This window comes from Vanellus vanellus, assembly GCF_965231255.1.
Source record: "Vanellus vanellus genome assembly, chromosome: 7".
In the NCBI taxonomy this organism is placed as follows: domain Eukaryota; kingdom Metazoa; phylum Chordata; class Aves; order Charadriiformes; family Charadriidae; genus Vanellus; species Vanellus vanellus.
Window position 1 is genome coordinate 22,007,821 of NC_138912.1, and position 22,956 is coordinate 22,030,776.

At 45.9% G+C, this 22,956-nt stretch overlaps 1 protein-coding gene across 1 annotated transcript; it reads right to left on the reverse strand.

The window, feature by feature from the left end:
* Window positions 1–433: 433 nt before the first annotated feature.
* PKD2L1 (polycystin 2 like 1, transient receptor potential cation channel) lies at window positions 434–17,273 on the reverse strand (the record flags this gene model as incomplete). The annotated part of the gene is made up of 15 exons (XM_082486780.1): window positions 434–649; window positions 1,666–1,813; window positions 2,603–2,739; window positions 2,954–3,071; window positions 3,399–3,520; window positions 4,298–4,396; window positions 5,110–5,230; window positions 7,284–7,465; window positions 8,160–8,330; window positions 8,698–8,926; window positions 9,294–9,518; window positions 10,374–10,630; window positions 11,506–11,633; window positions 12,959–13,072; window positions 16,979–17,273. The coding sequence occupies 15 exons, from the start codon at window positions 17,271–17,273 to the stop codon at window positions 434–436; spliced, it is 2,562 nt and encodes an 853-aa protein (XP_082342906.1).
* Between the last annotated feature and the right edge of the window lie 5,683 nt (window positions 17,274–22,956).

Consider the following 22,956-nt stretch of genomic DNA (forward strand, 5'->3'; position numbering starts at 1 on the left):
CAAATAACTAAATTTCTCCTTTCCATCTCACGCTAATGATTATATTCTGTTTTGTTTACATGATTACCACATCTTTGTCCTGCAGCTAATTGTGTGTGTAGGGAACACGTTGCAATGTGCCACTCTGGACCCAAGTGTTCAAAGAGTTCTTGGGTCTTTGCATGTCGGGAAAGGATAGATAAAAGACTTTGCGCCGGCCTGTTCAGAGGCAGAAGCCTAATACACCACCTAGTCCAGAGGTACGGGGGCCAGAAGTTCTAGCTCTGACATTACGCATCGTTATGCTGGAAAAGAGCGTCCCTGATTTTTCACATCACCAGTTTCTGGCAACAGTGGTGTCTGCGTCCACCTGTCCGGATTACTCTAACAGCGGGGAAACAACTAACAGTGACTTACTACCATGGGAACCAAACTGGGAGCACTGGGCTGTTCGCTAGAAGCGCACATCAGACTGCGCCTGGATGTTCTTGGGCACCTGAGACCCCGGCACACTTAACCTGAGCAAGATGGGGCAGATCCCATTTTGGGAAGAGTTGCCACTCAGGTTGTTTCCCCGTATGTGTTCCATCCCCTGGATTTCTGCTTCTTCTTTCCCTGGCTGGTCTAGGCTCTGGCGGAACAGCAGCTCTCCCTGACTGGGTTCTTCCTCCTGTTAACCAGAAAAAAAAAAAAAAAAAAAGAGTGACCTGCATTGTTAGCAAGCTACCAAGAAGTCTAGCAACACTCCAGGAGAGAGGCAAGGTGTGCACGATACTTAAATATGTTCCCACATTCTTCCAGAAACGAGTACAACCTGCCTGTCTATCAAAGATCCAATATACTGTTTGCTGCAGTACACCAATGAATGTACATTCAAGCATTAGGCAGATGAGGAGTCATCATCCCTACAAGAACATTCACAGAAATCCTGGGGCGAAGCAAATCTGCAAGCAAACACTTGGATAATCTTTCAGGCGTGTTCACATAAGAAGCAGAACCTTCTAAACTACTCTTTCAGATGGGAAGGGATCACAAAACTACCCTGCAAAAGAGAGAGGCTTCTCTCTGACTCAGCTGGGTCACTGTGTGCCGGTAGACTGCTCTCGTTACGAGAGCCATAAAATCATGAAGTAATGACATGGGTCCCATGTGCCTTGCTGCCTTTGACTTTAAAGCTGAAGATCTAAAATATGCTGGTTGACTGAATACAGGCAGTCTTTGGCAAAAGTCACGAGTCTGCAATGAGACACTGTGGGCAACCGCTCACAATCTTCCACCTCATGTGTGATAAGTAATCCCCAGGCGAGATGTTAAGATCACAGTCCACAACGCTGTCATGAGTTGCTCTCGCTGGGAAGGACAGTATTTTTTTTGACGTCTGCGGATAAGTAGGTGCAAAGAAACTGAAGACAAGTGAATTGCATCCACTGCCACAGGAATGAGTTTGGCCTCAAAGGAGCTGGAGGGTGTGTTTAAGGGTACCATGGTTAACTGGGGGGATGTGAAAGCAAGAAGCTTTTTGTCACTGTGCTTGAACAGAAGAGGCTTGATCACACAAAATGCTGACCCTGCCCAACCCTTTTGGTCCTTTGTCAATGGGGATTGGGAACGCAAAGATGATGCCCGGTCCATTCACATAGCACCTACACTGAAGCTGGTCCAAATCCATGGTGGAAGCCTACCAACCTTGCTAACATTATCCAGTGGCTGGCCCAACAGGTCCTTCCTCTTCAGATTGTTTCTTTCCAGCACGTCTAGCTTGTTCACCACTGCATCGATCTTGGAGCCAATGCTGTTTATGGACTGTTCCAGCTGCAGCACACGTTGCAGGAGGCTGGGGGAGACATGGAGAGCATTTGCAAGCTTTTTCTTGTGATGAACAGCAGGATTTGCAGCAAACATCTCATGGACAATGGGCCAGACCTCAAAAAGGAGTGAAGCTTTCACATCAGAGAACTGATTCATACCCACTGAAGGCATACCCTGCTGTGCTCCGTTTTAATCTGTAATCAGTGATTCTGCTTAGAAAGGATCCCCACCAGTTTGGATCACAGTGCAGCCACAATATAATCCCATTATTAAATATTGCACCTGCCTCTCCTTTCATATGGCCCTATGTGGATTGCTCAGTGTTTCTCAGTAGCAGAATCAGGATCTCCTGATTCTCTGTGCTGTATTTATCCCATGCTCCTCCTGTGAAAGAAACAGCCAAGTGTTATTCTCAGACCTGGAGGGTGAAAGCCAACTAGGCTATAAACCAAGGATATTTATTCCCACAGGACCTTCTGCAAAGGTATCAACTTCCCTTGGCCCAGTTATCTGGGCTACCTTCTGCCCTGAAACCCGACAGCATGTTGCCTGTGGCCAGCTGACAGCTGCAGAGGTTATTCAAGAGGCAGAAAGCAAAATTCCTTAACCCAATCTTTTACAGAAACAAGCAAACTACAAGAACTGTCCCAGTTCTCTCCTCACCTGCTCATTTACACGTGTGCAAGTTAAAAAGGGACAAGATCTTACTGAAACTGCTCAGCACCAGTGTAAACAGTTATATCAGGGAAGGAAGCAGCAGGGAATCAGACCCCTCGTTTGCAGAGGAATTAAACTACTGCCGGCACAAACATACACTTGGAACTCTTCTTTGGAGACCCAGCTGGCGTTATTGGCGTGGCTATTCCTTTCTTCCACATAGGTCAGATTCTCATCCAGGTTGTTGTCACTGTAGGATTTCCCCAAATTTTCAATCTCTGTGTTCAGAGCAACCTGGAAGATAGATAAAGAAACTCCTGCAAAGCTGGCTACTAGCTGTGTCCGCTTCGCTGCAAATCACACACAGCTTCACAGGCTGCTCTCCAGGCAGAGTTGGAGCTGTATTTAAGTTGCCCATTTCGTTTATACCACAAACGCAAAGATTTCTGAGGCCTCTGTGGAGTGGTCTCTACCAAACAGAGGGTTTCTTTCCTTGCCCTTTTTTTACCCTTTTCTCCTCTAGGTCGTGCTTCATCTGCTGTTGCTCCTCTTCATCAAGGATGTGGTTGCCATCTTTGTCGAACCTGGAGAAGGCTGCTGTGATCTCATGGTCTGCATGGCCCAGTCTGCAAAACAGCAGGCAGGGAAAGCTCAAGGCACTGAATTACACTGTCAGGCTCGAACAGTGCGGGAGCATCCCTTTTGAAATCAGTGTATTGTTTCCTCCTGCCAGTGACAAACCTAAACATCCCAAATGGGAAAGAGATGCTAACACAAACCCATTTAGAACAGGATATTAAACAAGTGGGGAAAGGTGATAACTATTTTTTTGAGTCTTACGTTGCCCAGATCTGAGCTAGCTGCTCTCCCGGTCTTGAAAACCAGAGAATTTAAATTACCTGTATGACCAAGAGAAAGGGATAAGTGGGCATCCCTCAAGCTGACTCACTTACTCCTTCAAGCTGTTCTTGAAGTCTTCAAAGTCCAGTTCTTTTGTTCCATTCTGTAGTGCCTTCTGCACATCCGAAATCCGCTCCTTCTTCAGCTTCAGCCTCATAAGCGTCCGGTTGTAGCTCTGTTACCAAAGGTGCAAATGGACAGGGAATCATGCAGGCAGAACAGTGAAAAATAGGGCAGAGCGGACAAGGCAATATGGGTGAGCAGATGCTGACTAATACAGGAAGATTTTGAGCTTTCCAGAAGCAAAAATACAACGCTGGCTGAATAGGCCCTATCTCTAAACTGGGATCACACCTTCAAAGTGACACCAACATGGTAACCAGGGACTCCCTGTCAACGTTTGCCCTCTGCTTTTCTCTCTCTGTTTATCTTAGCTCCCAGTCATCAGCTGTTCAAGATAATATCTCAAATACCATTCTTTGCAGAACATTGGTCCCACAGCACAGGGAGCTGTGAAATTCCAGGATCTTTACTGGAATTTTCTCATGGGAAATCCACAAGTAACCCACCAGATTTGCATTACTGTAACATGCTCAGCTCAGCAGAGTCGAACCCGCCACTCTATTGATCAAAGTACACTATATCAAGGACTGAAACAGCTTTGTCTAGAAACAGTCCTGGAAAGGAAAGTCTGAGAAACACTACCAGCATGCTCAAGCAACAGGATTCTCCCCACCGCTGCTTTCTCATCTTCCCATTGCCAAAGGATCTGGGAGCTTGGTCTATCCCAGAAGGGAACTGGGACTCCTGTTGCTACTGTGTGCACCAAGGTGGTGGATCTTGAATTGGCAACCACTTTTTTTTTCTCTAGTGAATTCCATGTAGGTCAGGGACTTCCAGAAGATGTCTCAGGCTTTAGCTAGAAAGTAGCACAGCTTTCATTAGTCATCACCTGCTTCAAGATGTCCGAGAGCTGCAGCTCATCCTTCTGGCTTGAAAGCTCTTCCTTGACTTCTGAGTAGGTATCATTGATGATGGCCAGAAACATGTTCTAGAAAAAGGGGAAAAAAAGAGATGAATTAGCATGAAGCATCTTGCCTGCTCCAGCAGCTGAGGCAGCAAGAGACCGGCATAGATGTGCAGGGCGCAGTTAAACAAGGAGCTGTTTCCCCATGGGGTATCCCTTGGGCAAATTAAAATGGGTGAAGGGAAGGCCCACTTCAGCCACAGCGTGCTTTCTCACTGAGGAAGAGGTCCTTGCAGCTAAAGCAGCGGATAAAGGTACAGTTGTTCCCAGCTCAAACACCATCTCTGGTAGCTTCTCCTGCAAGATCTTTGGTTACGTTTGGATTCCTGGCACTAGGTGTTTAACCTGGTCATTATGCATCCCCCGGCATCCATTGCGTAGCAAGGCAGAGACTGTCCCCCATGCTTTGTTGCCTGTCTACCACAGAGCAGCTCAACTGATCCCCTTGAATTCAGCTACACCACCAGTGGTATTCCCAGCAGGGTTTAGTCTTCACCTTAAATGATGTGAATATGGCCCTTAATTGCCCTGATGATCCCCATTGCAATGATGTGCTCTTTGTCTACTTTGGTCTATTCGCACTGCAAAGTTATTGTAACAGCAACTTCCCATCTCTCCAAGCGTTCTAACATGGGGATTAACATCGCACCTAACATCGCACCTAACATGGGGATTATCGGGAGGGGTCTCTCAAACCTTGCTGTCAGTATAGAGGCAAGGAAGGCTTTCTTGCTTACCAGGAGCACAAAAAACACAAAGAACACATAGGTGACGAAGTAAATAGGCCCAAGGACCCTGTTGGCATTGTCAATGGAATTGTAGTCAAAATCACCAAGAATGATCCGAAACTGGGTGAAGCTGGAGGAGAGGAAGAACACAAGGTCACACAAAGGCACATACATTTCTCCTGCCTCCTCAGACAGTCCTGAGGTGAACCCTGAACCTGCCTGCAGCCTAGACGGTCACAGGCACAAGCCAGAGCAAAGTCTAAGTCATTCAGTCCGACTGGTGAGTTAAATGTAGTATTTCAGGGGTGAATGGAGCTGATGTAGTTAGAGCAAGAGCTGGCTGGAAAGCAAAACACGGTTTCCACACAAATTTCTGGTTGTCCAAAGTGTTTTTTGGTCTAAACGGGAGTTAAAAACAAAAACCAAACAAAACCAACAGGAATTCTCCCTTATAAAGGCATTTGACTCACTGAAGCCTTCTCTTGCCAAAAAGTTCATGAAACTGTGGAGCGGATATTATTATGGGCTGGTGCTCTGTGACCTTTTGCAATTCATAGCCCTGATAATGAAGCAAGTTTAAGTCTATTTACGAGAAGTTTGCTTATCTCAGTTATCTCTTGTAGACCCCTTGGAGGCGGGACTTGGATGCCTGAGGTCTGTGGAACACAGGCTGAAAACCGCTTCTGGAGCAGGTCCCTCCCTTAACACGGCGCATTGCCTGAGTGAGCCCATGGACTGAAGGATTGTCTGAGGTTGCGTATCTTAACTCACTTCCCCAACACCCCCTTCTGTGGGTGCTTAGCCACCCACTGGTCATACCCCATCTCAGGTACCTCGATACGTTATCTGTGGGACTTCTTTGGAAACTGATCAATGAAATGATCCTTGTAAAAAATATCCTCCAATTGAAAAAAATGAAAGGGAAAAAAAAAAAAGACAGACAGAGAGACAGACAGAGACTGTGAAGCCATGTGCAGGGAAAACGACATTGAGAGCCCGGAGACTGAAAATCCTGACTGAGAATTGCAAAGCTCCGTTTCAGATTCCTTGCATTTGGACTGCTCAGGGAGCTGGGAATGTTTTCTAGGTCTAAGGAAGAGGAATATGGCATTGCTTCATGCTGAATTTCTATTAAAATTAACATATTATATGACTACCAACCTTCAGAAATGAAGTAGAGCTGCCATCTTATCAAAATCAAATATATTTATAACTAATACAAAATTTCTGACTTTTTCATTTGTGTTTAAAGCCATCATCTTGATAAGATAAATGCATTACTTCTGCTTTTCCCTGTGAAAACCCTGTAGCAGCAAACAGTATTCCTTCCAAATCTTTGTTTGAATTAAAGTCCACTATCTGATGAAAAACAGAAAAGTTTTCGTGCAGCTGTTGTGCGGACACTGAAACGATGTGATCAGTGAGTGTGTTTGAAAGCCAGAGAATTTCAAAACTCCAGAGTTTTTATCTGGGCCTCCTACTTATTTAGAAAAAAAAAAAAACAATGCTCTAAGCCTGCCTCAAAACAAGTGTTTTGAGCTATTTAGTTCTTACCACCAGAATTACAGAGAAGTTTAACCCAACTAGGCCTAAAGCCATCTGCTGGTACATAAAAACTCAAATTCGCCAAGGTCTCAAGTGACCATCAGGCAGCACCATTCTACCGCCTTTATGGACCCACAGCAGGTGAGAAGGTGACAGAAGGTCCTGCAGAACAGAAGCTAAATTATCAGCTGAGCTATGATGCTTTTCTGCAGAAAGACGTTGAGCCACTCTGCATGTTGAGTACCCTTTGCTGTGCCAAACAGCGCCACGTCAAGGGAAAGCTGTCTAGGCTTCAGCAAATGGAAACTCCTCACTAAATGCTCCCATGAAAAGGCTGGGATTTCCATTGAATTTTAGGGCTGCAAGGAGTCTCAAAGTCTGGTAGGATCAGCTACTCGTGTCCCTGCTGATAAACACCAGACAATCAGAAATGTCTATAATCCTCAATTTTCTCACTGTGTTCTTTTGTCCATGATGATGTCACTGCTGGAACTACTTATTAACCATTGCGGCTTTATTACAATGAGATACAACAGGTGTCTGATTGACATTCAGGTTTGCAACTGGGGAGAGGTTGGAAAGTAGTTAAAATTCTTTTGATGAAATGATGGAAACATGGTTCTGACTTATACACTTACATGCATTTGACAAAGGTACTGAAGTTTTCCACTTGTGTCCCAAAAAGAAGGTAACCCAGCTGGGCGTAGGCAAAGAAGACAATGAAGAACATAATAGCGAAGCCCAGGATGTCCTTGGCACAACGTGCCAGTGTGGAGGAGAGCTGGGTCATTGTTTTGTTAAAGCTAATATACTTGAATATCTGCAAGAAGGAATAGCAGGGACAAAGTTAGGTCAAACCGTCAGCTAGGTCACTCTCTCGTACATATGTGCATGCTTACTAAGACAAGAGGTTCACTAAAGTACCAAAGCACCGAGAAGACAGCCTGGCTAGGGGAACAGTGGCTAAGTGTTCAGGATATTTGTCCCAGGTGTGCCACCAACTTCCCGTGGAATCATAAACGTATTACTTTGTTCCCTATGTCCATAGGAAACAAAGAGGGACTGCTATAAGGACAAATTTCTTGAGGCTAATGAGGAGCCCCAAGTACAGTGTGGCTTTCCACCGTGCCAAGATGCTTTGGTTGAAATGCAAAGTCCGTGCCAACAAGTGAGTCATTTCCAGTTGTTTGGTGGCCATCGCAAAAAGAAAACATGGTTTGCCAGATTATCCTCTAAAATACTAAAATAGAACAGGATGGATGAAGTTGTATTGTACTCAGCTTTTTCTAAAACCACTTTTACACCACAATGTCTGAGCTCATCTCCCCATCCGTTATCTCCAAATAACTGGCCTCAGAATGCAGGGTGAAAAGTTGTCTGGATTTTCTTCAAAACAGAACATATGACTTTGAGGAAAACCCCTCTCTTTTATACAGCTGTGACCCTCATTCACTCAGAGGGGTGGAAGAGGTCTGAGACTGGAGGCCTGGCACCTCCCGGACCCCCTACAGTACCTTGATCCAGGCAAAGAATAAGTTGACTGCATTCATATTGTTGTACTGTGTCTGCCAGAATGCCAGGAACTCAAAGTCCGCGTAGGTGTCGGGGTGTTTCAGCAACTCTCCCAAGAGTCTGTTCACCTCAATGGTGCGAAAGATGTGAAACCCAATAGCAACGATGGAGAGCTGCGAAGAAGAAGAGTCTGCAGTGACTGCTGTGCCTATGCTTTCCACAGAAATTAAAGTGTCACAGAATTCCTTGGTATCACACTTCACTACTGCAGTCTGCTGGTGGGGGATGGAAATAAGGTCTTAGTGCGCTGAATGACGACCCGACTTCACAGCCTCTCAGGCATCTCTAAGTAAAGAATTTTCTCCAAACAGCTGATAGAAGAGCATGTGTCCATTTACTCTCCTAGTTGATTTTTCTATTGGAGCAAAACATGCGCCAGCTCTTGTCTAATCTAGACCCATTTCCCCATCCCTTCATTTATTTTGGTTCTTATACCTCTCTACCATTGCTCCCCCCAAAAAAGAGTGCAAGGATCCTCACCAGAATGACGACCACATCCAGGATGTTCCAGATGCTGGTGAAGTACTGAAGCTTGTGGATACGCAGCTCCAAAATCTCCTCCACCACATAGTAGAAGATGAAGACACAGAAGACAATTTCACAGGCAACAATGAAAAAGTCCCATGCGCTGACATAGCGTATAAGCTTGACTGTCCGGATTTGCCAGGAGGGAATGGCACCACCAGTGGCTGGAAACTCAACCACTAACCTTGAAGGGGACAAGAAAACTCTGATAATTCCAAACAGGAGGGTGGACACTCTTAGATAATTTTGAGAGGCATCAAACCTGAGCATGAGCTATCCACTAAAACACGAGTGGAAGGGTTGTGTGCATGTGTTTACACAGCTGTATCTCTGCTGCTTTGTTGCCCATGATAGGAAGGGGTGAAAGGCAAAGAGAGGTGTGACTGGTTATGTCAGGAAGACCAAGCCTTCTTACTAATCTGTGCAACATCTACTGACACCACTCAGTCCTACCATCCTTGTGGACCATGTTAAAATATTTACATTTTAAGAAACTGTGGCATTGAAGAAGCAGCGAGAGGCAGAGGAATTTTCAGCGGGACTCGGCTTACCTCAGGACACAGAACAGATTGATATTTGCATTATACACAGAGAAATCAATGAAGACAACTCGTGTCCCCCGATCCAGCCACAACTTCTCCTTCAAGACTTGCAGGGCTTCAGCAGTCTCCTCTCTGGTCAACTTGAGGTCAATGTAGTATCCTCCCCCGCTGTAACTGGTTAGTCTTCCCCAGTGAGATGAGCCACCCAGCTCCTCCTCAGAATGGTACCTCCAGCTGCAACAGACAGCCCATAAGCAAAGGCATCACCGTCCCAGACTTGTATATGACTTTGTAGCCAGCAGAAATTAGACTAGATCTTCAAGGGACAGAGCAGTTTTTAATAAAAGAGTTGGCACGTAATTCCTATTCCAGATCTGATCCTACGTCAGTTCTTCATTACCGATCTAGTGCTTCCCAGCAGTGACACAACATGACTTGCAAGACTGTGGAGAGGAAAATTCTGCAGGTTCATTGGCTATGCCACAGTCTTGTTTGCGTGGAGGTAACTCCCAGGATCTGCTGTATTGCCTTCTACCAGGTTGCACACAACCCTCTGCTCAGAACACACTTGTGCTCATATTTCCTTATGAACAATAGCCTCTCATTGACAGACCAAGACTCATGCAGCAAGTAAAGAGTTATTGAACTGCAGCTACATCACATTATTAAAGAGAAATAGGTTTTCAAGTTGAAAGAGATGCACTCCCATCTCTCTGGCTCCTCAAATCCAGGAGGGAAGCAGATAGCATCATCCATTCGATAGATGTGATCCTAAAGGTCTCTATTTATCCTCACCTTCTTAAAAAGAGACAACAATGTCTACCTAATTTTCCACTGGATTTCCCATGGCTTTCCCAGGAGGTCCCACTCTGCCGCTCATTCTGTTGTGCTTTTCCTCCAAGAGACACTTGGCCTTATTGATAGACAAAAAGGACTTGCTGCCGCTGACTGCAAGGGGAATTCCGGCCTTATGTGAAAAACTCAACCCTGGTATCCCGTGGCTCAGCACATTTTATTTTAACTAGGAGAGACTAATTAAAAAAAAATATCACGGATTTTCTAATCCTGAATAGCAGAAGATATACTTACGCCGTTCCATTGATGAGTCCAAAGGAGACCCTTTCCTCCTTGTCTTCTGAGTATACATCATAGCAACCTGAGATTTCCTCCTTGAAGTCATCATGGACCACACAGGAATTGTTCTTCACCTTCAGTTGTCGCATGCGTGGGACACCCAGCAGCAGGTTCTCATAATAGATGTATGACTGGGTGCCGTGCGCTGCTAGGGAATCGTTGTTGTACCACTTCGTCCAGTAAAGATTATCCAGCAGGGGACCTTGTGCATACTGCAAGAGAGGGAGAGGAGAACAACTTCTTTACAGCTCACGCCTCAGAGGAATTTTCTTAGCTTGGTCTTGAGATAGTAAGACCTGACCCACCCCTCTCTACTCCCCAAGATGGTGGTTAGTAGAAGTTTGTGTTGGATATATGCTAACAAGGGGAAAGACCAGGGCTGGTGGAGCCCCAGGGTGGAAGAGGGATGCTGGGCAGCAGGGGCATTATTGGCTTCTCACAGGTCTGTAATTTGGCTGCTGCACCTTGTTGTGTTAATGAAGAGACAAGGGCCCTGCAGACCTCATTGTCCCTTCCACTTCAGTGAGCACAAGTTTCAAGGAATTGTCCTGGCATGAGGTGTGAATTATGAAAAGGGGGTGTGCCAGTGCCCTGGAAACAGTGGGGGAAAAACAATAGTGCTGTAGTTCATTTTACTTTTTTAATACAGCAGAAAAAGACAAAGCTAACTGACAATTTCTGGCTGACTGTCAGAGACAAGTGGTTGCAATATCTCAACAACTTTCACTGTGGCTCATATTATTCTTTCACCAGTTCTTTGACAGAAATGTGTTAGATCCTAGACATCTTTCCCCCCTCTTTATTCTTTTTGATAAAAGTCCGTGCAAATTTTAATCCAGCTTCTTCATAAAGAATGTATAGATCAGACCACCCAGGCATGAATTACAGGCAGGTTAAGTACGCTGTTCCCACAATCAGTGGACATTTTGCATGCAAATGACATTATAACTATTTCTAGTAGCTGGCAAGAGCTTGTGGCAGCAAAATGCCTTGCTGAAAGCATTAAGTGTCACGTTCAGAGGGAACTGAATATCCCATCTAGCTAAGATTTCCCGGGCTTCCCACGCCGGGCCAGACTTGTACTCACCACCCAGAAGTCAGCCATGCTGCCGATAGACTGGAAGGAGACACGGCCATCTGAAGAGGTCTGCAGGAAGAGCTCAGACATCACTTTGGTATAGTAATAGGCATTGGAACTTGTCATTCCATATGTCACTAAGAGAAGAGACAAGAGGAAGGTCCTCCCTTACACCTGACATAAATATATGTATATATTCACTTTCTGTGTAGCTTATACTACCACAGGTAAGCTGAACAAGGCACAAGAGAAGAAACCTTGGGAACTCTAATCATATTACTTTCTGCTTTCTTAGGAATTTACAAACTTATCTGTTGCACGTTCCAGAATTTAAACTGTCGGACTAACAGACTGTAAGAGTTTGAAAGCCAGAGAAGACCATTGGATGATGCAACTGAACATCCTGGGTAACATTTTTTTTCCTCAGACAAGATTTCTGAAAGAAATTTTCTTTCTCAGAACAAAGTCCATGATTTGTATTTTGAAATTCTGATCTAAATCCATTAAGGTAGAGAGATCACCCCATTTTCCCAAGTGGAAAGCTCCAGTTAAGTTCTCACCTACCAAGAAACCTCAAATAGGAACAGGCTTTAACTTCCCTGAACATGTTATTTCAACTTTCCAATGCTCCTTCCTGCAGGAAAGCATCCATCATGGTGATCATAAGAACATGTCCTACTGCTGAAAGGGTACCATGAAAAAAAAGCAGCTGATATTCAAGACATCCCCCCCCACCACTTCTGGATGAGTCAGTGTGCAACCACACGTACGTCTGTGTGCGTGTCTTGGTTCTTTAGGAAGAATAAGTGAAGCGCTGTCTCCCTGGGCCAGTGTGATAGTAACTGAGGTTGCTATTGTCTGTCTATCTCGCCTGCAATAGAGTCCATGAAATATAATTCTCCTCACTGTCCCATGCTACAGGTGCTCATTTGTGATAATGAATGAACCTTCCCAAAAAACAAACAGCCATTGTTCTACCCACACAAGTCCATTAGCATTCAGTACAGGGACGCATTAAATCCACCCAAGAACAACAGCGTGAGCTGCCATCTGCTTTATCACCTCAGCCACCCCTCCGGTCTCAGAGGGAAAATCTCTTTGAACCCCATGTCTTTCTTCCCAGGAATTTTCTAGAGCTGCTCTCTGGGTCTTGAACATTTGCTGTGAAACGAAGACAAGACCCTGGGTAGGTTGTGGAGTCAATGGCTAGAACTGATAACATGGATAAGAAAATACTGCTTAAACCTAACCAATATCAATCAGGTCCAGAGCAGTACTCAGTTATTTTACTTCTGTGTGCAGCAGCTATTCTGTAGTTTAATGACACACCTGCTTGTTGCAGTAAGTGCACGTACAATAAATTTAACACCTACAACAGTGAGGAAGTCTAATAAGAAAATTTCACATTATTCTCCTCATGCTGCACATAGAAAGACACTTATGAGATATGACAGCCACTTACGTAGACATATGTCCACCAAGAACACAATATAGACTAGCAGCTCTCGCAGTGTGGTCTTCACATAAAGCTCTCTGTTTTCGGCTGTGTTCTCAGTCAGCGTAGTGCCCCACAGACCTGTTGGGTGTAAAGAAGAAACTGGAGAGTTTTGATGGCCCTTCTCAAAGGCCATGTGAGGAGTTGAACCCCGTTCCCAGAGAACACTGTTGGGAGTTGGTTTTTTGTCATTCTTCAAAGCAAACCCACTTTTCATTTCAAAACTTGACTAAGAGCTGTAAAAATGTATTAAATAACCCCTAAAAAGAACCACTCCAGCATGAACAAAAGATTTGAGGCTGACCAAAACTGAAATATGCTGGCTTCCTTATTTTGCTAAATCACTCTCGTTTTCTATTTGAGTTCAATATGGACTGATCTTTTCCTGACTGTTTTTCAACTTACTCTTGGCAGAAATTCAGGCTTTGTCACAAGTACTCTTGAAACCACAAAATCTCATCTCAGTCCTCCGTGTGCTAACAGCTGACCTTCTGATAGGACTTCCACAGCAGAACTGCATCTGTTGTTAGCTTTACAACTATTAGGGTTTTTTAGCGTATGTTAAACCACATATTTGGCATATGGCCCCACATATTTGTCCCTTGCTTACCTAAAAACTCTTTCAGATTTCTTGTAGGTCATAAGACTCAATCAAATAACCCAACTCAATATTTTCAGCATAAAATTTAGATCCAAATTACCTTCAGGATGTCTATCAATGGAGCTCCGCTGACTTCAATACAGTTATGCCAATTGCACCAGCTAGTGATCCAATTTCTTCACACAGTCAAAGCAACTCATTAAATGTCACCAGCGTTGATCAAAAAGAGAGAAACACTTCCTTTAAAAGGAGCCTTGTTATTTTGGGTTTGATGAACCGCCTGATACCATTAGTGTATTTGTTTGTTCTTTTTTGTAATGGCTTTCTGTTGTGATTTCTGAAATGCTCCTGAAGTTGAAAGGCATAAGAACTTCTACTTGAAAGCCTAGTGATGGAAGCCATGTCAATAATACCCATAGTCTTGCTGCTTTCTGCAGCTCCTAGAGAGCTCGGCTCTGATGCCCATCCCCAGTAGTACATAACAGTCATCTTCCTGCAAGCCAGGATCAAAGCTGATCAAAGGCCACACATTTGAAGTCATCTCTGGCAGAGGACAAAGCGCTTTTTTTCTTTGGAGCAAGCAAAAGTGTGCATATTTACACCTGTCCTTTCGATAGCTCTTTGGCATCTCAACAGATTAGAGAGCTTTTTGCACCATAGTGACTGCTGCAGCATCCACCCTCACTCCCAGACAGACAAACCAGTAGCCTGTTCTGGACTTGCCAGACCAGCAACAGAAATAAGAACCTGGAGAAGATCTGGATTAACTCATGTGCAGGAGACAGTCGCACGTGGTCAACAGGAATCTCCACAAGGGAGACAAACAAGGGGAAACAACCCAACCATCTGTTCTGGTCACTTTTAAATTACTCCCTTCATCTCTAGATATAATTACATTACAATGTTTTAACAGGTTTATTCGTTTTTCCGTGAGGCAGGGAGCCCCTAATATCCCTGGGAATATTCTGGGAACAGAAGCACAGACTTTCTTTGCTTTGGGAACAGAAGTGTACTCGGGAACGCCTAAATTCAGGGACACTCAAATATCCTTGAAAACTTGGTTCAGAGACTTGCCCAAAATTATACCTGGAGGACCACGAGACTGGCCCAGTACCCTTTCAGACTGCATCCAGTAATCGTAAAACTGTATCAGCTGAGGTTTGGTTTCAGCTGTTTCTTTAGGAAACATGCCATGGAAATACACCACCTCATACATGAAGCATGTCCCCACCTGTGTCTTCTTTGGCACCCCCTACCCCTTTGGGGATGCAGCTGGTTTGGGCATGACATTTGGAGTAGAAGGATACTCAAGACTAGAAGACATCCTGGCTTCCTTATGGCATCTTGCATGACCGTCCAGCACTCACAAGGCAGAGCAAAGAAAAAAACCTCAGAATCTAGAAAACAGGCAACCAGTGCAATTCATTTGTAATTCTTGCCTTCCTGCTACTAACACGTTACTGGTAAGAGTGGCAACATCTACGTTACCTTCTGAGGCTGCATTTAAACCAGACTTGTGACCCAGGTGAGTGACTAGCTCACAGTCTCGGGTACAACTGGAGATCGTCTTCCAAAGGCAGTGGGAAGCTGGGTGTCCCTCACTGGCCACCGTGCCACCCAGACACCCAGCAAAGTCTGCCTGCAGGCTGGCCATGAAATAGCTGAGGTGGCAGGAGGCAGGCAGGAACCACGGGACACAGAGTTGCTTGGACACAGTTTAGAGAGGAACAGTCCTGAGCAGTGGCACTAAGAGCAGCAGTTACTCACTGGTAGTCCAGCCCAGTAGCTGGTAAGGACAAGAAAAGAACTCAAAAAGCCAACTACGACCAGTATCCCCAAACAGCTATGGACATGTAATCCCAAAGAATGTTTTTTAAGCAAATAAAACCCGCGAACTGTCCTTAGCTAAACAACTTATCTTTACTACCTCCATTTTCCTTGTGAGACATGAAGGTGATTAAATGGAAGGGGAGGGGGAAAACCAGCAATATTTGGAGAGGCAATGAAAAATTATGAGCAGCTAGTAAAGATGCAAAGGAAGGATGCAAATTCTTCAAGGAAAAAGTTCCCACTTCTGTGAGGATGACAGAAGCCTTTCTTGCGGCTGCACTGGCCTTTGGATCTCATCTTCCCAGCTCCAGTCTGTCCTACAGCCCTATTTACCACCCTTGCTGGCAGGACGCACTCCTGGAACAGTCATGAAGGAAATGCTGTAGTGTCCAGAGACGCATTTTCATTTGCATGCTCCAATTTCAACCCTGGCATCTCACAAATGGAATTTTGATGTTAAAGTATGGATTTGTTTTTCCTTTTTAAATCTGAAACAATGCCTAGAAGAAAGGATATCGGAATAAAACAAGTAAATGATACACTCTGCCTGAGCACTCTGCAATTACCCACCAAGCCCACCCAGCCCTGCTCTTTGGCCAGGAGAAACCGCTAAAGCCTCAGCTCTGACTTTCATGTGAATTAATAGTGTTAAGTTGTAACTGCAACGACAAGTAAGAAAGAATTGATCGTAGAAGGGCTGGGCAATTCAGCACCAGGCTATACTGTCATTCACTCACATGTACTGTTAGAGGGTACGGCTCTGAAAAAGGTTCTTGTCTTCTAAGTCAGGAAAAAAAGACACATTGTCAAGAAAATAATAATTTCCGCAAGAAATACAGTTTCTTGCTTTGTCTTCCCTGTTTGTACAGTATTAGGACTTTATGCCTTCTATAAGAAACTGTTCAACAAATGCTCTTGCCCAGGGCTGTACCCTTAGAGGAGACCTAACTTGCTCCCAGGTTTTTGATTGCCTCTGAATAAGCCTACATAATATTCCATTCCCCTTCGCCTTTTAAACTGGAAACTAGCACCTCTTTCTTTCAGCTGTCTTCAAGCAAAGCCTTGTTTTATACATTCCTGTTATCCTCTGCATTTCAGCCCTGACAGTGCTAGACTTTTTCCGGTGGAAAATTTATATCAGTTCTTAAGTTACTGTAACACGGGGGCCAGTAGCACTCCGTCTAGAAAACGCACACAAAGACAGAATAGTCTCATCACCAGAGTGACGGCTTCTGTGGATCCAGGACACATAAGCTCTGCCAACAGATTCACTGCATGACTCTGAGAACACCACTAAGTCTGCCTGTATATCCTGCATTGTAGCAAAGGAACGGGACAGACCCTGGAGCTGCAGCAAGGACATGGAATGAGGATGCTCCCTCCAGGTCAGCCAAAGATGATCTCTGGAGTAATGCTAGTCTATCTTGAGCAGGTTCCTGGGCTACACAGACACTATGGGGTTTCTACCTTCTGCATCCCCATGCTCACACACCCCCAATGCCATTGTTCTTCCCAAGAGCTAGTAAATTCTTTCTAGTGAGGTATCAGAGCTTTACCTCGGATGCCTCTGAAGATGTAGAAACAGCACTTGAGGAAAGGACTTGTCTTCTCATCCACAGCTTCGCTCTGCTCTTCCTGGTAATGCAGTGGATCCCTCACCTCTTCAAAGTTCTCATAGGGATTCTCCAGGATGGACTTGGGGTTGTATATGGCTCGAATCTTCAAGGAGGTAGAGGGAGAACCATTGTAGACAGGATTATCCCAAGCCTTCTTCCCCACCGCTTTCAGTTCATGCTCCTCTGAGGCTTGAAAGTGGCTCTTGGCTCTGTTGTTTATGTGAGACGAGCTCATGGCTAGTCACTGCCAGCAGAAGCACTTTTGAATTGGAATTGTGAAGATTGCCTGTCCAGGCTGGAGTTGTGAGCTAGCAGAGAGAGAATCAGTCAATGTCAAACAGCTCGTCTGCATCAGCAGCTCGGGAGAGGGCGCACCAGCAGCTTCCCACAGATAGCACACATCCTCTCTCTCTTTTATACCAGCTCAGCTGGTGACACCTACAAGAGGGGTGGCACTACCCATTGTTAGGAGCCATTGTCAGCCCTGTTATTCCCGCAGTCCTGTGAACGCTGACAAGTCCAGGAGACCACCTCTGCTTTCCAAGGGAGACAACAGACCCTGATACGATACCGTGGTGGGAAGAGAAGGCTGCTAGGAGACAGCTCCTGAGTTGAGGCGGGGAGGCGGCTGGGATTTACTGGGACCCCTCAGGCTGCCTGCAGCCGGCATCAGCTCCGGGTGAGGCTCTGGTGGGGCGCCACGGTGGGACTCCGTGCAAGGGCCGGTGGGGAGCGCAGCCGGACGGGGAGCCCGTGCTCCGGGAGCCGGGGAAGTCTTGGATTTTCCGTGAAGCGCCCAGGAGCAGAAGCGGCGGTGGCAGCGCAGAGCCGGCAGGAGGGGGGCACCAAGCGGTGGCAACAGCTCGCCGGGGGCGACTGCCTGCCCTCGGGCTCGGAGGCATTGCGATTCGTGTGCCCAGCATCGCAGACGCTTAGGGAATAAGCTGGGTTTTGGCCTAAAACTTGATCCGGATCAGCGCCTCCACAGCATCCTCAGTCCTGTCTCATTGTTAAAAGTAAGAGTGAAAAACAGGAGTAAAGTTCCAGTGTTGGTTTTGGAAACCAGGGGCTGCACTCTTCTGCTTTTGCAGAATTTCTGTATCACGGAATCACGCAGTTTTCAGAGTTGGAAGGGACCTCTAGAGATGATCTAGTCCAACTCCCCTGCCAAAGCAGGATTGCCCAGAGCACATTACTCAGGACTGCATCCAGGCGGGTCTTGAAAATCTCCAGGGAAGGGGACTCCACAACCTCCCTGGGCAGCCTGTGCCAGTGCTCTGTCACCCTCACCGTAAAGAAGTGTTTCCGTGTATTTGAACGGAACTTCCTGTGTTCTAACTTGTGCCCATTACCCCTCGTCCTGTCACTGGGAACCACTGAAAAGAGTCTGGCTCCATCCTCCTTCAGCCCCTGCTTTAAATACTTGTACGCCATGATAAGGTCTGTAAGTCCTGCAGTGCCTGCTGGCCCTCAAGCAAACCAGAGAAAAAACAGGATTATACCAGGCAAAGCTGGAAATAATAATAGCTAGGGGTTGCCGGCATTCCCCCACTTCCCCAGCCAGCAGCAAGTAGTCCCAGACTGGGCGGTGGGAGGTGCTGGAGGTCTGTGGCTGTACCACTGGAGGGGAGGTTCAGGTGATGGCTTAACCCTGGGATGACAGGCTTCTGTCTTGAGGGTGAGATGATAAATGAATATCCCTCCTCAAATCTGAATACATAATTTGGAAGATGTACTTCTCCACGGGTGCTGATAGCAGCTATTTTTTCTGACATTATCCAGGGATACAACGTGACTCTCACACCTGTAGGACCACAGGGCAAAGGTGTTTTCTCTGGACTATAATGTTCATACAGGTGACATTGTCAGGCCAGCTGGGATGTGTAGAGATGTCTCCTAGATGTCACCTGCCTGATGATGGCACCAAGTAGCTGCTTCAGCAACAGTGAGGCAAGACCTAATTTGTCACAGCCCAATAAGAAGGCAGCAGCTGGTAACTTGCTTGGTAGGTTGGAGGTCTGGGCTGGATCCTTGGAGTAAATTTGGTATTATTAGTGCCTGTTGTTTTTTATTACTCACTAGCAAAATGAGAGTGGTGAAACGGAGTCAAGGGGGTGGATGGATGGAAAGCATTTGCAAAGCTCTCCCACAGCTGAAATCCGGAGGGACGAGACCTCAGTGAAAGGTCACACACCAGGGCTGGGCACCCAGTCACACGCCTGGGACCATACAGCAGATACCCCTGCGCGTGCACAAGCCGCACGGCTTATGGTGCGGAGCTGCTGCTTCGGGGGAGCATGCAGGTTTTTCCACAGTGCGCCTCTCACTGCCTGTGGCACAGCACCACTTCACATCACATCGCATCCTTCAGGGCAGGTCTGCTTGCTCACTGGCTAGGGCACAGAGCAGGTTGTGAGATGGGGGAACCTTGATCTTCTGTGTCAAAAGACTGAGTGACCCACCTAGCCCAGAGCACGGGTCGTGTCATGGAATCACAGAATTGTTCGGGTTGGAAGGGACCTTAAAGATCATCTAGTTCCACCCCCCCTGCTGTGCACAGGGACACCACCTCCCACTAGACCACATTGCTCAAAGCCCCATGCAACCTGGCCTTGAACACTTGAGTTTGTCCAGGAGCTCCTTGTTGAAGCATTTGCTTTTTTGTTCAAGCATGTCTGTGTCACCTGATTTTGAACAGCCTAACACAAGGCAGAACAAAGAGCATCCTGTAATTAAAGACATGCACGTAGCGCTTTGCAGGCAGGCTGGGGTGACTCATTCATTTACGCAGGTCTGTAAAGGTCTTTTTCAGCCAGTAAACTTGAACTGTACTGTTAGTGCCCACTTCAGTTCTGGAGGGCAGTCTAGGGAGTTGTCAGCTCAGGGAGAATATGACCCGAACCTTAGGACCTCATAAATCACCATGCTGTGTGTTGCCCTCTATGGTATTTGATGTAAAACCCTGTGGAGCATCAGTATTTGCTGGCTAAGGAGTGACACATGTCTGATAGCACCTTTCAGCACTTACCTCACATATTTATTCCTTCCAGTGCCTCGGGCCTTATTCACCAACCTTTCATTCTTGTGAAAGCCAGCCAACAGCATTTCTCTTCTCCATTGTCTTTTTTCCTCCCACTCTGTTGGGATCCATTTTTCAGCAAGCCTAGAAGAAACCTTTCAGAGATGCCCAGGGAGAACTTGTTCCAAAACCAGAGACCACCATCACGGTGGGATTCAGCATGTTGGGATGAGACAAAGGAGTGCAGCCCCAGAAGTTTTCCTGTCGATAAATTCCTTAAAATATAAACACGGATCAGAGTGGTTCCTGGACTGATCGCTCATTCACTGCACAGAGAGGTTCCCCAAGGAGAAGGGCTGTCAGTAGAACTGCTCACATCCAGCCATGGATGAACAAAAAATAACCATTCACAGTAGAGGAACTCCAGGTTGCTGCTCCTTTTTTCACCGGCTTGTTTCCAAGTCGGTTCTGATGCTTCGAGGGCAGCCTGGAAATTTGTCCTGGGGCAGAAGCAAGGACCAGGAAACACCACAGTAAGTGTTCTGCGGTATAAAAAGCCACTGTGAAGGAGAGATCGTTTGTTCCCTGTGATCACAGGGAAGGAGATTTAATTTAGACACTGAGGGAAGGCATTGAGCAGGTGAGAGGAAGAAAGCCGTGGCAGAGTTGACCCAGGGAGAGGATACGTTCCCTGCTGCTGGAGAATGTTGTCATGAATCGGCTAGGTGAAGGTCTGCTAGAGATGAGAAGGAGAGAAAGGAGACAGGCTAGATGATCTCTGAAGGCCCTTTCACTCATGGATGCGGTGCTAGGATTAGGCCTCCAGTCCTTGTCAACTGGCCAGCAGCTTCATTAGGTAACCTGTGAGGTCTTCATCCTGAGCGCCTCCAGCCCCGCAGCAGGCTACAGCAGCACACTGCCGGAACAGCATCCTGTCGGCTCGCTTGCATTCACCCATGAACAAAACAGTACTTCCATGCTGGAGGCAATAATGACTTTTAAAGATTAATTATAAGATTTCATCTATTGGAAATCATGTGAGGAGGCAGGCAGAAGAATTGCATTTAAAAAAGCCAACAAGTAATCTTAATCACTGTATATTTTTTGTGTAATGTTGTCAGTGCTCTGACTTCATTTAAATTGCCGATTCAAATGGCTAATTGAAACAAACTGTTTAACATAAAGCAAAGTAATGAAGTTATCTTGAGGTATGCACACACACACAAACACCCCCACTACAATTTTCCATCAAGATCCCCACCAACCAAAACCCTGAGAGCCACTACTGATGAGCAGCACTAAATAGGACAAAATACAAAGACGCTGTGCACGAAGTTACACTGCTGTCACAGAAAAGACAGTCTGTAAGACCAAGGAATAACCCTTATTACACTGCTGTAGTTGGGAAACGACAGACCTGCTTCTGAGTGCACAAACCTTCCTTCAGGTTCCTGCAAATACTCTCACACACACACAAAAAAAAAAAAAAAAAAAGACTTGCATTTCTAAAAGTATGTTTTTCCCCAGTGATACTGGCTTAATAAAAGATATTGCTTTTCCTCACACCCCGTGTCTTGTTTATAGCAATAACTCAGCTCATTGACAGCTATAACGACGCTACTGCTGTAACACGGTTAAGTTCTCCCGCGCTCACGCGCAGTTCAGCAGGGGCTGGGCAGGCCTGGCAACTCTGGAAGCTCTGCATCCCTCAGAAATAGTTCTCCAATAATCCTGTGCAAAGACCTTTAGGAACAGGACGGAGTGCGACAGTGGGACAAGGAACACACGTGACAGGTATATGTCCGGTCCAGTGCTCCTGGCTGGTTTAGCTATTGTAAATTTGCGAGCGCTCGGTGTGTGTTGCCATCAGCCTGTAACCGGTCTCTTCACCTGATCCAAACCTGCTCTTTTCCACCAGCTTGTCACAGGTCCGTGAGCTAATCTGACTGGGGTAACATCGAATTTTTCTCCCAGCAGCATCATACGGTTTGGCTTACCTGTCTTTGTAATTACGGGGGTCCCCCCTCAAAGTGCTCTCAGGAAAGTGGACATCAGAGCACTTAAAGGGTGGGCACGCAGGAGCTTTTGCCTGCAGACATCCCGGGAGGCCTGATAAGATTCATGCTACTCTATCCCCCACCCCCAAAGCCTGGGCATTAACACAATTGTACAGCAAATATTTCTTGAGGAGGCACCCAAAGTGTTCGTGTTCTCTTTCAGGCAGGTGCTAGTGCAAGAAGATCGCAAATAATTTGACAACTACCAGGAAGGTAAAAATTAACATCTTGAAGAGGGAAAGGACGGGGTAATGTTTCTCCTCATCAGCTCACGCATTTCCACCTTACCAGAACTTCCTGCGGTGTTGAACAGGCAACCTGAAGCTTGGATGCAGAATTCCTGGCATTCTGAACCTGGGGAAGAAAGGAAGAAAAGCATGAGACTGAGCATAAAGTGGGACACTGATCATAATGTGAAAAGAGAAAAAAAAAAAAAAATAAAGACGATAAAGTATCACCCCTACTTAGAGAGCTCTCAAGGTCTGCCTGTTAAGGAAAAGAAAAATAAGAAGAGAAACCTAGATAGGAGCCACTGAGAATATTCACAGAAAAGAAGGCAGGAGATGAAAACATAGTGTATGCCAGGCAGATAGTGACAGATCATTAATTAAAACGCGAAGCCGAGGGACCTAATGCAAATTAAAACCCAGACCACAAGACAGCAGAAGTGCCAAGAGCTGAGACTGATAGGATGGAACAACAACTTAAGCTGGGCTGTCACAAAAGAAAACTCTATGTAGTGAAAAGATAATGCGAAAAGCAGCATCAAAACCAAGTCAGTCAGTGCCTTTTGACAAATTCCCAGGCACCTCAGCCACTCAGGAGCCCAAAGGCTCAGGCAC